Below are 15155 nucleotides of genomic sequence, written 5' to 3'. Positions count from 1 at the left end.
AACCAGGCCTACAGCAGCTACAGATATGGAGCACAGGGAAATTGGGTGATAACTGGCTCTTTTCTATCCTGGAGCCCTTTCCAAGATTCAGTGTTTCTGTATGGCTGGGCCTCTTAGGGGGAGAAATGTCTTGGGGTTCTGGGGTATAGTTGAATCCCCCCTGGGTGGAGTTAAGAGCACCTTCACTGGGTAACTTTGAACTTTGCACCAGATCATCCGAGTTAGGACTGTTTATGCATCCTCTGAAAGATTGGTGTGCTCACAGAGTCGTATCACCATTGCAGGTATGGACTCGATCCGGAGCCAGTGATAAATGAGTGCCTACTGGCTGAATATGAATGTGAGTGTCTCTCAATCCAGAACAGCTCTTTTATGGGATCCTACATATTCTAGAATGGGACTGTGCTAGAATGTATTCCTTCTCCTTCCATCTCCCTGAGCTCCTGACCCTGAGGCCCACCTTCAGACTCCCACAGAATCAAATTTCTCTGCTGATTTTGGGCTTGGTGACAACTGTATGTGTGCATGTATGTGTGGTCATTGTTTTATTATGATCTCTCTGCTCCCCCCGCCGCCTTCTACACTAAGAACCATGAGTGATATTGTTTCATTTCCCTATTATAAGATAGGCAAATGAGTATGCTATATATACATGTCAAGTGAATGAATGAATAATGGAGTCTGTTTTGTGGGTGGAGGTAGTATGTCACTGGGAACCATCTTAAAGTCCTTAAAAAACAATCACTTCACCATAAGTCTGTCTCATTGCTCACAGCTAGCAAGAGGGAGGAAACCGTCCCACATGTTTGGGTGTGGGCTCCATGAAAATCCTTCACTTCAGCCTGATTGACCACTTATTTCTTGTTGGCGGGGCTCCCTTGATAGAAAAGTTGGTTTTTCTATCTGATCTGGGGACTCTAGATCTGTGGGTGCAGCAGACTGAACTTGGCTTCCTGCTGGATCTCAGATGGTGCTGTGATGATCCACACTCCTTTCGTTATCCCCTTGTCAGTGCTACCGACCGGCCGAGGTATCTGCAGTGGCTGATGTCAGCCTGTCCCTGTCAAAGTTTCTGAAAAGCCCTGGCGTCTAGAAGCTTCGTGATCACAACCTGCCTCCTTATATTTTATTAGGTGTCCAGGTCTTCTCAGTGCTCCCTGTGGACCCCAGAAGGTAACACTAACATTTCTCCTGGGGAAAGTGTCTGAGTGACAGAGAAAACCAGTTTGAGCCGTGTTGCAGCCCCTCAGTCCACCTGCCCACTCACTCCACGCTGCTCACACACAGAGCAGCCGGCCTTACCACCCAACTGGCTAAGCTTAGCCATTAAACTCCGTTTGAAGTTTTATTTGCCTCTATTCTTGTTATCTCAGTGGGCAATCATTCCTAGGACAGTTTGTAACAAATAGCATTTTCTGTTCTGCTGAGAACACAGGCCCCTGGCCTGTAGCCTTGTTGTATTTGAGAGCCTAGCCCATCCCTTCCCCCAGTCCAAACCCCATTCTTTCTTGCTCCTTGTTGTTGTTTTTAATAATATTATTTATTTCTGAGGGCCTCAAGTTTACAGAATTGAAGTATACATATGCCCCCAGTTCATGTCACACTAGCATAAGGGCCTTTCGTTTTATTTTTTCCCTCCATCTCTGTCCCATTCTCTCCCTCTGCAGGAACCTGCTTGTATTGCAAGGCCTGAAATGCTGTGTGCTGCCTTGACTTCTCTGAGCCTCACAGACCCCCACCTTGCTCTTATCAGACATGTCCCCACCCAGCGGGAAACTCTCTCCTCCTGGCTAGTCCCCCTCCCAGCTGGACCAGCTGCTCCCCATTCGGTTCTCCATCTAATGGTTTCACCTCCCAGCCAGCTTGTGGAATTATTCAAACAAGCCAATCACATTCTCCCTTGGAGACCACGGGCACCCCACCCTTCAGTTAGTAAATGTGTGTTATCTACAGCCTCTGTGGGTTTCCTGTGCTCCCAAGTGCAGCCCCGGATGGCCCTGTGTCGTGTGCAGTGTCTTCCCCCTGGCTGTGAGTACACATGATTAATAAACTGCTGTCCATCTTGTCTGTCCCGTGTCAGGTGTCGTGTGTGCAGGACTGATACTATTTAGTACAGGGGATCCCTCCTTCACCAATGGGCTGAACAGTAGGTAATGAGAACAGCACTCCGTGCATTTCATGCATGGACTTCCAAACCATCTTCCACAATTTCATTTAGACGTATGGATAGCCGTTTAAACTGCATGATGTGCTTTTACTTCGCAGAAGGTGTTGTGCTATAAATCTCAGTTTTTTTCCTGGAGCATTTGCTTCTAGTGTCCCCCATATCCTTTTGTCACTGAGTGTTTATTCTCCTGGGACTTCAGGGGAACTTTCTCTGTTGTAGGAGTGGGGCAGGTTGCAAGTGCCGGGTGGTCATCACCCCTGGGAGCAGTCGTCAATCAAGGAAGGTTATAAAACCCAGCTTTCTTACAACCCTGGGCTTGCTCGAGGCTCTTCCCCTGAGATCCTCAGTGGGAGGGAGGCCCAGCTGCCCACACAAGAGCCCTGCTCATGAACCAACTCTTCCCTTCCCTCCCCTCCCTTTCCTCTCCACATCCCACCTCCCTTGTCACCTACGAGTTCTTCCTGTGATCACCATCCACACAAACTAGTTACCCTCAGATCCTTGTCTTAGGTTCTGCTTCTGTTTTTCATCCAATGCTGTGTGTGAGAACTCCACGTGTTGCTATATACAAATACATTCAGTTGCATGGGATCCCAACATTGGGTGTTTGCTACAGTTATACACCCATTTCCCTGGTGACAGCTCCCTTGCCCTTAACCTGTCTTGCACTGGCCACCCTTGGCCCCCTGTCCATGTGGATGGGTCAGTGAGCCTCTCTGGAGTAGACATGCAGGCACAGGAGGGCTGAGGTTGAGGGAGCATGCACACTAAGTATTGTCAGATTTCTCTTTAAGGTGGCTCTGTCAACGTATTCTATCACTAGCACAGTGTGTGAATTGACTTTCCTTGTTTTGCAGGCTGGATTTTCCAGCAACAGGCACCATGATGGAGTTTGGTGAGTAAGAAGGTATTTATTAGGGATCAACACCTATAAGGGAAGGAGGAAGGAGTAAGATTGAGTAGAGGGAGAGGCTGAGCTGTGATGTGGGCCTGGGGAAGCCTGGGCAAGTCATGGCCGACCCTGCAAGAAGTTGTGAAGTGAATGTTGCCCATCAGCGTCATGTGCTGGGCTGAAGTGGTCAGGCCTTTCTTTCCCACTGTGCCCATGACAGCTGAGGCCAAACCTGAACCTTGAAGGTAAGAAGCAAGTCCTTTCTTGAACGGGAATCTGGGCATACATCTCCCTGCAATGTGAATTGAGAAAGTGGTGTCTCATTGCTGTTTTGATTTGCATTTCCTTGATTACTGGTGAGTTTGAAAATGTCTTTATGTGCCCATTAGTAAAGCTGATTCAACCAGTTAGAACCAGATGTTAAAATAGCCAATGCTTGAACCCCCAAATGCTCCCCAACACCTGGCCCAACCAACTCATCCCCTCCACTGGGACCCCCTGGATCTCCCCATAATCCAGTATCCACAGGGGTGTCTAGCACCCCAGGGGACCTCCCTGCCCCTGCCCCCGTGATTCAGACAGTCTGTTCTTTTGGTCAGTGCCCATGCCATATCTGCTCTGAAAAGCACCCTGAGAGTGAGCTGTTATGGTTTCCTTTCCCTGAACTACCTGTCTGTAACTTTCTGTAATCTTTCAATGGTGTTTTGAAACCTTATCCAGGAGGATGCTGTTTCAGGTTTCAGGGCTTTTGTGGTGGTGAGTATGGGGTAGGTGAGGGGGAAGGGTTTAGGCTGGTACCTCCCTAGGCTAGCCCCTGCAAGAATCAGCAGGTCTCCAGGTCATGGGCCAAACAGATTCAGGGCCTGAGAGAAGGTGAGGCTGAGGATACTGGGGGTTCCTTGGGCACAGAAGAGCAGGGGTCTGCACCTGTGTGTACTGAGAACCCAGGTAATCAGTGACATTCCTGAGGAAGTTCTATTGAACACCTACTGTGGCCATCCCTGGGTTGCATGGGGTAGAGGGTGTCCTGCTGTGGCCTTCACACCAGCTCAACACACCTGCCTCTATTACTCTGTGCCCTACTAGCCTCTGCCTGCTCAGGGCTGTCTCCCAAACACCTCTTCTTTACACTAAATCCCAAGTAAACTTTATTTCTAAAACACAAATCTGGACATATCTATTGAATTTTCAAATCCCTTCAAAAGCTCCTCATTATTTATTAGCATTGTGTTATCCAGGGAGCAGAATTGGTTGGGGGCCCTTTTAGCTTTACAACGGATAAACATATAAGTGTTCCTCACCACAAAAGGAAGTTTATATATAGTTTAGTTGTTTAGAATGGTGAGTGTTTAGATGTAAACATTTGAAAAGCATAAGAAGGAAATCTTGTATTACTGAGGTTGTTTTTGGGTTATACTACTCTGAATGGTTGCATTCATTGTTTCACATTTTTAATGTCCACAGCTCAGGACTTGGGCTTTTTTTTTTTTTTAATATGCCAAGAATTAAAGTGAGAATTGAAAAGAAAAAAGAAAAAAATAAGAAAGAAAAGCTCCTTATTGTCTATAGCATAAAATCCATTAGCCCAGCACAAGACTTTCCTTAAACTGGTCCAACTCTCAACCTGTCCCATGTCCCACAACCCTCTTTCTCACCCCCACCCCTTGACCTTTTGTCTTTCCATCCCCATTACATCTTTGTTTTGTATGTTTGTTGGGGGACTGGGGTGGGGGTGGCCAGGAATGAAATGAAAGAGATAGGCAGGGACCTTGCTTCTGGCAATGGGGAGCCACTGGGTGAGTTAAGCAGACACAAGCCTGGCCAGCTTATAGTTGGGCTTCCTCAGCCTCCTCTTGTGGTTTTACCTAGGAGCTTACCCAGTTGGAGTCTTTCTCCAGGCTCCTGGGTCTCGATGAGCTCCCACTGGCCACTGGCCAGCACCTTCCTTGGCTCATGCAACCTTGGCTGCTTTGTTAATGGTCTTGCTCCATGGGTCCTGGGATTTCTGATTCTGGGAGAGCTGAATGCAGATAAAGCCTGGACTCTCTCCTGAGGCTCCAGTCCATGTTAAAGTGTTCCTCGTCTGAATAGAACTGTCACTGAGTGGGAAGGAGTGGGCATGTGTGCCCCATGGCTGGGGGGCGGGGGTGGTCTACAGTGAAGCCAAGATCCCACTGCCTTTTGTGTTTCAAACAAGTACTGTTTCCTTCAAATGGTTTTTGCAACTCAGTCCCTAATCAACAGGATATAAGTGCCACAAGGATGGAGGAAAAGGGGACACAGTGCCCAGCCTAAGCCAAAAGAGCTTATGTCGAGGGGCCCCCACAGAAGCCTGTGTTTTCATTACTAAGCAACTTTAGGAGGAGTATGGGGAAAGAAAGACGGTGGGGTAGTAAGTCTGCAATAATGGCTGCCATGTGGAGGGAAGGCAATGTTACCCAGCTACGAACTAGAAAGCATGGTTTATATTTTCAACAGTTGGAGAGAGAAATGAAAACTGAATATTTGCTGCACCTGTGAAAACATATTTGATCATGATGGCAAGTCCAGCATTCTTAGTGCGGGATTCATATTTCATAACTCGTGTTCAAACAAGAAAAATGATTATAATGTTAAGTATTTCCTGAGTTTATTTTGATGGATGACAGAATAAGTACTGTATCTTTCACTCATTAAAATACAGATTGGTGTAATTTAATAAATGAACTTAATACACAGATGTTCCAGGCTGTTTTACCAGGGTGTATATTAATCAACTTCTTTATATATGATCCTCTTTTATATTTTTTAAAGAAACTTGCAGGAGCCAAGAATTTATTAGATTTGTATGCTCTAGGACGAGTATCCAATGTCAGGTACACGCAGGAGTGTATTAAGATGAAACGGAGCCAGAGTCTGCAGAGCAGCCAGGCCCCCACAAGGGTCGTCCTGGGCTTCCAGCCGGCTCTCTGGGTCATCTCAGAGCCAGCTCACAGGTCCCTGCTGAGCTTACTTGCTGCCACTGCCCCAGATCTGCTCAGAGGTGCTTCTGGAGACCCTGGTCGGAAGTGGTAGGCTTGGGCACTGAGATGGTCCAGACTGGACAGTGGCTCTGCTGGGGAAGAGGCCTGCAGCCCAGGGGGCCTCACAGGCCCTTCTCAGATTCCTTGGCCACCCTCAATGGCCTCTCAACTCAACGTCACTCTCCCTTTCCTCACTCTCTCTTGGCAGCATGTTTGGGGGCTATGCTTTGTTCTGTCTGTGTTTCACGCAGGCAAGCTCGCCTCACTAATGAGGCTACAAACTCCTGAAGGCAGGGGCTGTGCCTTTGCCAGATCCCACAGTCTGTGCTCAAGGAATCCGCGGGTCTGTACCGATTCTATGTGTCTGAGTCAGGACCTGCCTTCTGACTGAGGAGGCTCTGGAAGGGGACATAGAAACCCTGGTTTGGCCATTCTAGAGGGTGCAGGTTGAGAGGGGTAGAGAGGGTGGGGACACAAGGCTAACTTACCTCTCTGGTGAAGGACAGAGAAAGCATGAGAGTAGGAACTTCAGCTACCTCTTCTCTCATTTACGAATCCTGTTGAAAAGTGACTTCAGGTTCAGGGAAGTGGTCTCTGGCTGGCAGCAGTGGTGGGAGGACTGGAGGAGGTGTCTTGGCTCACACAGCCTGCTCTGTCCACACAGAGCCCTCAGTTGTCTCTTGAAGCACCTTGCACTCTCTCGTGGTTCTGGAACTAGAGTTTTATTTCTTGATGCACAACTCTGGATAGAGACACTGCAAGGCCGGGGGCCACATATCATCCATTTTGGCACCTCTGTCCTCATCAGAGTTTAGCCCAGGCCCCTTGTGCCCTCTCCTTATCACCTAGGTGGATGGTCAGTGCAGGTTGGCTTGTATGGCATGAGATAAGCCCGCCACCCAGAACAGAAACACTGGTGTCCCTCCAGCTCCCCCCAAGGATGGGTGCTCCCTGGCAGCTGCAGGCTGAGCCAGCCCATTCCCCCTGCAGCCCCTCTGCACCCCTCGGTGGCTCATCAATCACACGGGCAGGTCCTGCGGGTGGGTAGTGGCTCTGCTGTCACATGCCTGTTTGCAATAAGCTCTGGCCATAATCATTAATCATTCATTGAAGCTGTGGTTAGCGGCCCTCAGTCAAGTAGATGGTTTCAGGTTTTCCGGGCTAAGTGCCTCTCCAGCAAGCATCCTCCTCAGCCCTTTCATGTCCAGCCATTTGATGTTCTATGCATGCCGAGCTGGCCTCCAAGGCCAGGCTTTGTTTTGGAGGGTTGTTCTGAATGCTTCCCTCAGGGCCAGGCCAAGAGAGGTCTGGGCTCCAGCTCCACGTCTGCACAGGAAATAGAGCTTGTAGGATGAGTCTCTGTTGAGCACTTCCGAGAGCCCAGTTCTCTGCCAGGCCATGGGGATCTTAGAGAAAGAGAAAGTACTCACTCTACCCTCAGACCCCCATTTAGGGACAGAGCTCATGCAAGAAGTTGGCCAGCAAGATGGAATTTATTAGGATGGAGAGGACTCAAACAGCTCTTTGGTCTGCAGGTTTCCCAGGAGGGTAGATGCCTGGAGGCTGGGTGGTGGAGCCGGAGAGCTGAGGGAATACAGGAGCAGAGGCTCAGGTGAGGACAGCTGTGCTGTGTGGTCTGAGCCGGGCCTTCGGTCTGAAAGGCAGACTGAAACTGTTGGGCAATTGTCTGGAAACAGTGGTGACAATAAAAACCTTTTTTGCTGGGAGAAACATTGAGAAAAATTAACTTTACGTTTAATCTGAAGATGACAGTTTCCTGCAAGTTACTAATACGGTTATCGTCAGAGGTTCCTGAGTTGCTTGAAAAGATGCATAATGCACAGGAGTGGAATATCCCGGGAAAAGCTGGGACTAGAGTTCCGTCGGGTTCAGCAAACACTTGTCGGCGGCTCCTAGGTGCTCGGGGCCACCATGGTGCCATAGAGCCATTTCTATGTCATGGGCCCAGGAAATGTCCTGTAAATGCAGACAGAGGAGTTGGAGCAGGCTACAAGGGCCACGCCTGGCTCCACAGTTCCAGGGAGGAGGGACTCGGGAGTCTAGAGCTACAAGGAGCAGGGGCTGGAGGTTTTTGGTTGTTGAAATGTGAAGTTGATGTAGAGATATTACTGAGGCTGATACCCCAGCCGCCATTTCAGTATCTCTCCCAGAGAATGTTTCTTGCCGAGAAACATTCACTGTGTGTTCATCCACTGAGGCACAGCTTTGAACCAATAAAAGAACTGTGGGTATTCAGAAGTAAGAGACATTGCATCTGGTTGAGGGGGATCAGGAATGGGTGCATCTAGCAGATGGTCTTTGGCAAGGTCTGGAAGGATAGGAAAGACTTTCCCAGGAGTGGGCTAGAAAGGAGTTTGCCAGGTGGATGGAGGAGGGGACACAAAAGCACAGAGGATAGCCTGAATTGCTGGCTGCTAGGGTCCCTGTGCCAGGGTGGAGGAAGATGAAGCTGGCGGCACAGGGTGGCATGAAGCTTGGAGTTCCAGGCTGAGTCTCTAGCCCTGGGGAGCTCTGCTCTGCTCCTAGGTCACCACCCTACCTGCTTTATCCCTGTGTTTTCACCCACACTTCTCATCCCTGTTACACAAGATGCTCTCTGCCACCTGAGAAACTTGGGAAATTTTTCCTCTCTTTGCCTCCTGGAGAATTTCCCCTCATCTTGCAAGATCCAACTCACATGGTAGCTCTTCCTTGCAGCCTTCCCTAACTGCCATGATCTGCATGGATTCCCCTCCCCACACTGAGGGCTTATGATGCTGCCCACCACCGACTGGAAGCTGTTTGGGGGTGAAGGGTGGTGACAATCTGATACCTGCTTCTGCTACTCACTGCCTGGGTAACCAGCCATCTTGATTTCCTTATCTGTTGGAAAGAAAAAGCATTGCAATAACAATGCATTAGCAATAAATGGAATAAATAAAATGGTTTGTGTGTCATGCCTGCTACAGCATTTGGAACAGAGTAGTCAGGCAAGGTTAGGCTTCTTCTCACTCCCTGACCAAGTTCTGCCTATGCCATTGTCAGCCATTCACAGGTAAGTCTCCGCAACCAGGCTGTGAGGTCCATGGTGGGGAACCCATGTTTCTCGTGCTCTCTGTGTCTTGCACAGTTACAGACTGGAGCATGGGCTCGCACTACTTACTATGGTTGCCTTGAAATCTGCTTCAACAGGACTCCTCCACCGTGGAGAAGGAGCACAGGAACTCTTCAGGGAAATTTGTAGATGCGGGAATCAAGTTTGTTTGTTTGTTTTTCTTATGAATGTTCTGATTAAGCCAGAAACTTCCTGAAGTCATACAATTCTCCTATCCCCAGAGAAGGATTTGAATAAAGTATCCTCTTGCTGGAAGGAAAATTAGAGATAATTAGTTCAGTGGTTTTAAAAATTTGTAAAGGACTGGAGCCATTTTTCTCAAGTGAAATTTTATATGGAACCTTAAGCTACCCGAGCAGACAGAGCATTATTTTAGGAATATATTGGTATTTATTATTGATTAACAAAATTAAGTAAATCACATTGAGAAATATATTTATTATAAAATTTCACACTTATAATAAGTGAATGAATAATAAATCAACTTGACAAAGGTATTTATTTTATAATCTCAAACTTTAAAAAATATTTAAAAAATTTTTTTAAATGTTTATTATTTTCAAGAGAGAGAGAGACACACACACAGAGTGTGAGCAGGGGAGGGGCAGAGAGAGAGGGAGACACAGACTCTGAAGCAGGCTCCAGGTTCTGAGCTGTCAGCACAGAGCCCAACATGGGGCTCGAACTCATGAACCGTGAGATCATGACTTGACCCAAAGTTGGACTCAACTGACTGAGCCAACCAGGTGCCCCTAAAAAAAATATTTTTAAAATAGAAAATTTTGAAATAAAATATTTCTGAAATCCATAAGGTAACTTGGGTCTCTAGGGCCCAGAGCGTGTGATATGACTTACTGATTAAGTCCACCTCTTTATAACACAGATGAGTAAACTGAGGCTTGGAATGTGTCAAGGACATGTCAAGGCCATACAGAGAATAGGTGGTTGGCTGGGGTGAGAACTTAGGTCTCCTGCCCCTACAATGCCAGGGCTCTTTCAACTATATTCTTGATCTCTCCTAATTCGTCTGAGTAAAACAGTGTTTTTCTTGTTATGTGCTTTCTAATAAGATACCCCAACTCCATAGTTTGATTTATATTTAAGGCTTTCTTATACTCTTGTGATGAGCATGAAACAGGCTGCTTACTGAGCTAATAGTGCAACTCGGAAATCTCCATCTGTGTCTTCCCATCTCAGCAAGAGAATTCTGCCGTGGTGATGGATAATTGAAACGGATTTGGTCAGCCAGGCCTCTATACTGATGATGGTTTTATGTTTGCTCATCTGTCAGAAAAGTAAAAAGCAAAGCTGGTAATTTGTGTTAACTAAGCACCTTCATTATAGGAACTCAAGGGAAAGGGTGGGGAGCAAAACATTTTTTCGTCCAGCTGTCCCGGATCCTGAGGATGATTTGTGTAGTTAAGGAGAAATTCTAATAATGTTGTGCGTATGGAAAAGTTTAAGGCAAAGATGATGGGTCATTTTCCAAGTGTTCGGGTTGAATATCAAGAGCTGTGCAGCTTCCTTCCCAACTCCTGCTTTTCCTGGCTGGGTCGATCTCACATTGTGCCTCTTGCGTGGGGCAGTAATGACCTCTATGAATTCCCAGCTCACAGATGGCACCTCTCCAGTGAACCTTGACAAAGACGTAGATGTCCCACAGGGACCCAGAATTTCCCGCTCTTCGCCGAAGAAGGCCACAAAAAGCCTTGCTCTGGAGTATGTTGAATGCTCAACATAGAATTGCTTTCTTCCAGCTCCTACTCCTGACCCCTGGTTCTGTCTGGCAGGTGTTCAGTACCCAATTCCAGGCAGCATTTTAAGACTGTCCCCTCTTGTCTTAAGGTAGCCCTTTCTGGGGTTATTCTTACCTGCAGAGAGAACAGGCTAATGGTCTCCTTTAGTGTCCCCTGTCCTCAGGCAGTCTTCCCCTTCTGCTCATACAAGAAGGCTCAAAACCCCTTCCTAGGCCGTAGAGCCTCTTCTTCCCTAGCTGGGATGGAGGGTGGGAATCCTGATACCTCTGAAGAGGGAGCTAAGGGTCTGATTGTTGTGTTGGGGTAAGTGGCCCGCATTGCCTCTTCCTTTGGAGAAGGAATGGTATGTGGGTCCTAAGAAATTGAAATTATAGGACAGGATCACAGAGAAGAAAGGAGAGAAAGTAACAAAAGAACTAGGCCACCTGACCTATTTTGCCCGGGATAAAGCAGGTGAAGAAAGAGCCCAGTCCTGGGCATTTTGAGGTGAGGTTGTTTCCTGCCCCTTGGGACAAGGGTAGCCCTGGGTCTGACCATCCTGAGCTAATAAAGATGAAAGTTCATTCTTCTATTTGCACCAGAGATCCTCTCTTTGTTAAAAGGCTCAGAGCTGAGCTTTTTTAAAGAGCACATTTCAGGTAGGGTTAGAGTCACACGTACAGAAAGTGATTTACCCACACACTTCCAAGAACACATCCATTATCCAAAACAAAATTCTAATTGGGCCTTAAGAGTCATCAAACAAAAATGAAGAGTTTTTTTCCTTAATAGGGAATAAGGTGTGCATGCCCTATAAATCATCTCTGCTAATTCTGAATGATGCTGCATTTGTTTATAGGTGCAGGAAACTATAATGGAAGAGGGTGAGAGGAATGTGAACTTACTGGTTTTCAATATGGGGTATCCCATAGGGCCTTGAGTTTTGGCTGGTCCAGTATGGCTAAAGATACAACATGGAGTGACGTACTATAACCAAATTTAAAGGAAAACATTAATCTTTTGAGACCAAAATGTGCATCATTTCAGCTGCTGCTGATCACAGCTGTGGATGGTGAGGCCCCACCCACCCACCAATTTCCTTGACTAATCAGGAACATCTCTGTATGGCCATGTCTCTCAGGCAATTTAGAGCCAAGGGTAAAGCTGAATGTATCTCCCTTTGTCAGATTCAAATCTTCTTTCTGAGGAGGTTGTACCTGAAGAGTTAAAGGCAAGTCTGGCAAAATAAACAGGGATCAAAATGTTTGCCAGGGAGTCTTTTTAAAAAAGAATTGCTCTTTCTCTTGGAGCCTTGGTTGACCTTTATGTGTGAGCGGGTGGAAATGTCCCCAGGAAATCTCCAAAACCTCAGAGGAAGCTGTTGACAGGCTTCCAGTGAACTGGGTTTTTGCTTGTGCTCTGGAGGTAGAGAATAACAGATGGACTTTGACAAACACGGACAGATGAATATAATCTTCAAAAAGTAAGTTTTTTACTTTTATTTTTTTCCCACTGGCAGCATTACAAGCTCACACTATAGTGTTTCTGGGCACCACAGTGGGGGTCCTGGTCTAATGGAAGTTTTAAAGAAATTATAAAGAGTACCTGACTGGAGTGAGGAACTCTGTGTGTTTAGACCAGTCGCCTAAGCTCTCCATGGAGACATGGTTACTCATTTGTAAGTAGAGATAACAAAAAAGCCCTATTTACATGTCTGAGCTGTTGCAAAAACTGCATGGGGCACCGGAGATATCAAACACTTTGTGAGCAGATTGGAGGCTGCAATAGCTCAGCTTCAGAAACTCAGCAGGAATATTACATAGAGTGCAGATTGGAGAGAGAGGGTGGTGGCAGGACAGGGCTGGATCTGAGGGAGCAAAGGTGAGTGGAAGAACCATTGTGCTATCTCCAGGGAGTGAAGACATTTTCTGTCACTCCACAGATGTATACTATCTTTACTTGGAGATCCACTCCTTTCTTTTCCAGGCTTAGAGGGTTTTGGTCCAGTAGGAGAAAAGAGGAGGGCAGAGACTGACCCAGTGTATGAATCTCCTCAGAGTTTCCTGAGCATGTGATCAGAGGCAACACCTCCTCCCCCAAATGGACACTGATCCAGAGGTCAGGTGAGGCCTCCACATCCCTGATGTCCTTGCTTCCCAGTTCATCCAGTGGTGCTGGGATTGAGGATGCTGGAATGTCCACAGTGGGAATGGCAGGCATAGTCTCCACAAAGCACAAATGGCAATAGTCCAGAAAGATGGGGGTAATTCAAAGGTGGCTTGTCTTTTCATTGGCAATTAACCTGAAGCAAAATCACAAAAGCTGCTGAATTCTGTGCAGTCTGGGCACAAAAACTTGGGGAGCACTAGTCGTCAGTGTTAAACTAACTCAGCCATAATTTAAGGTCATAACCACCAACCTCACGTAGGCCACCTGAGCAGAGGCTGTGGAACACCTGAAACCCAATTCTGGGATGACTTCAGGGCCGTTTGTATTTTTGGTATCCCTGAAATTATTGGACTGGGTATCTGGCTAATGGAGGTGCTCAGCATCAACACTTTTTTTCTCCCTGCCACCTACCTCGGAAGAATCCAGGACTATGGTCCAGTTAGCTCCCCAACAGAGGTCAGAGCTGGAGCTCTCCAAGGTGCTGATAGCTCAGGCCAAGTTCCCCAGAGGACACATTATTCTGCAGTGCACCTTGAAGCCCACCCAGGTCATCTGGAGGATCTTTCTTTGCCTTCATTCTTGTGCCAAGAAGGAATCTCTGGTAGGTTTGAGGGAAAGAAGATGCCACTTAGGCTCTCCAAACTGGGGTGGGAAGATTGACCAAAGGATCTGAGCAAACCTCAGAATGTAAAAATGATGTATCCCCAAGATGCCTGCAGGAGCCTAACTCAAAATGCCTTACTACTTGGATGTATCCACCCTTGAGCCAGGCATGTTCACACGAGTATATTCCCATCACCTTTGAGAAATCAGGAAATACTGCTTTTAGAAAGAGTCTAAACCCAAGGTGGGTAACTTGGGGCAACCTGTTGATAGACTATAGATGTGACTAGTGAAATCAGCTGGAGTCTATTTGAGTAGTTCAAGCCAGAGACAAGTACTGAATTAGGTCAGTGACTTTATCACTGAGAGAATCCTGCAGGATTTAGTGAGTATTGGATGTGGAAGTTGGGGTGGATAGAGGTGTCATCCTTGACTTTTAAGGTAATAACTTGGGAAACTGCATAGATGATAATGCCATTCACCAGAAGAGCTATAAAGTTTTTGGGCAGGATGGATGATGTACATGTTAAGTGGGAGGTGCCAGTGGTACTTCCAGATGGGTTGTCTAGTAGCAATTGGGTACATGGTTCTGGAGCTCTGCTGGAAGGTCAGGGCTGGTGTTAGAGGCTTGGGGATTGTCCCTGAAGGGGATGTGGTTGAAGAGATAAAAGATTAGACCAACCAGGCAAAGTGTGTAGAGGGAGAGGAGAGGAGGGCAGAGAACAGGTGTTGGTGGAGTGTCCACATTTTCTGGGTATGCTGAGGCAGAAGTGCTTATAAATGAGTCTGCCACAGGGATCTCATCATCTGCTCAGAGCCTACTTTATCACCAACCAGACATCATTCCAGTCACTTCTTTTTTATTCTCCTCTGACATATATCTACATATATTATATTATATTGATATAGATTTAGATTTGGATGTACAGAGATAGATTTATTTTAAGGAATTGGCTCATGTGATTATTCAGGTTGGCAAGTCCAAAATATGTAGGTTTGGCCAACAGGCTGGAAATGCAGGGAAGAGTTGACGTTTCAATCTTGAGTCCAAAGGCAGACTGGAAGCAGAATTCCTTCTTTCTTGGGGGACATCAAATTTTCTTAAGGCCTTCCATGGATTGAATGAGGCCCACCCACATTATGGAGAGTAATTTGCTTTACTCCAAGTCCAATGATTTAAATGTTAATGTCATCTAAAAATTACCTCCACAGGAATACCTAGATTGGTGTTTGACTACATACCTTGGTACTGTGATCTAGTCAAGTTGATACCTAAAAGCCAAACATCACAGGGTGGGACACCCACTGGAAGCCTCACACCCAGGTTCAGATGAGGGCAAATAAATAATATAAATAAAAAATAACCTGTCCCTTCACAGTTACTATAATGACCCACATGCCTGCTCCATCTCACCATGCTCACCACGCTCACCACACATATGCACTCCGGATAGGGAGGAACAGGGGGTGT

At 46.8% G+C, this 15155-nt stretch overlaps 1 protein-coding gene across 7 annotated transcripts in view; it reads left to right on the top strand.

The window, feature by feature from the left end:
• LOC122237425 overlaps nt 1-15155 on the top strand; it is a 126654-nt gene that overhangs the window by 59696 nt on the left and 51803 nt on the right. For 2 of the 7 annotated variants that reach the window (XR_006215984.1, XM_042982431.1), the window contains exons 1-4: nt 759-1030; nt 1134-1173; nt 1668-2028; nt 3025-3062. Coding sequence is in view for 4 of the 7 variants with exons in the window: in XM_042982431.1 (XP_042838365.1) it covers nt 822-1030; nt 1134-1173; nt 1668-2028; nt 3025-3053 (639 nt within the window). In the remaining 3 variants the exon portion in view is untranslated. Of the gene's footprint in view, nt 1-284; nt 341-758; nt 1031-1133; nt 1174-1667; nt 2117-3024; nt 3261-15155 lie in introns of those variants that run through there. The other 5 variants (XM_042982430.1, XR_006215985.1, XM_042982433.1 and 2 more) reach the window with 5 other exon arrangements.

Source organism: Panthera tigris, chromosome A3 (genome assembly GCF_018350195.1).
Source record: "Panthera tigris isolate Pti1 chromosome A3, P.tigris_Pti1_mat1.1, whole genome shotgun sequence".
NCBI classification, from domain to species: domain Eukaryota; kingdom Metazoa; phylum Chordata; class Mammalia; order Carnivora; family Felidae; genus Panthera; species Panthera tigris.
The sequence above is the reverse complement of the archived record's forward strand: the minus strand, read 5'-3'. Positions and strand labels throughout refer to the sequence as shown.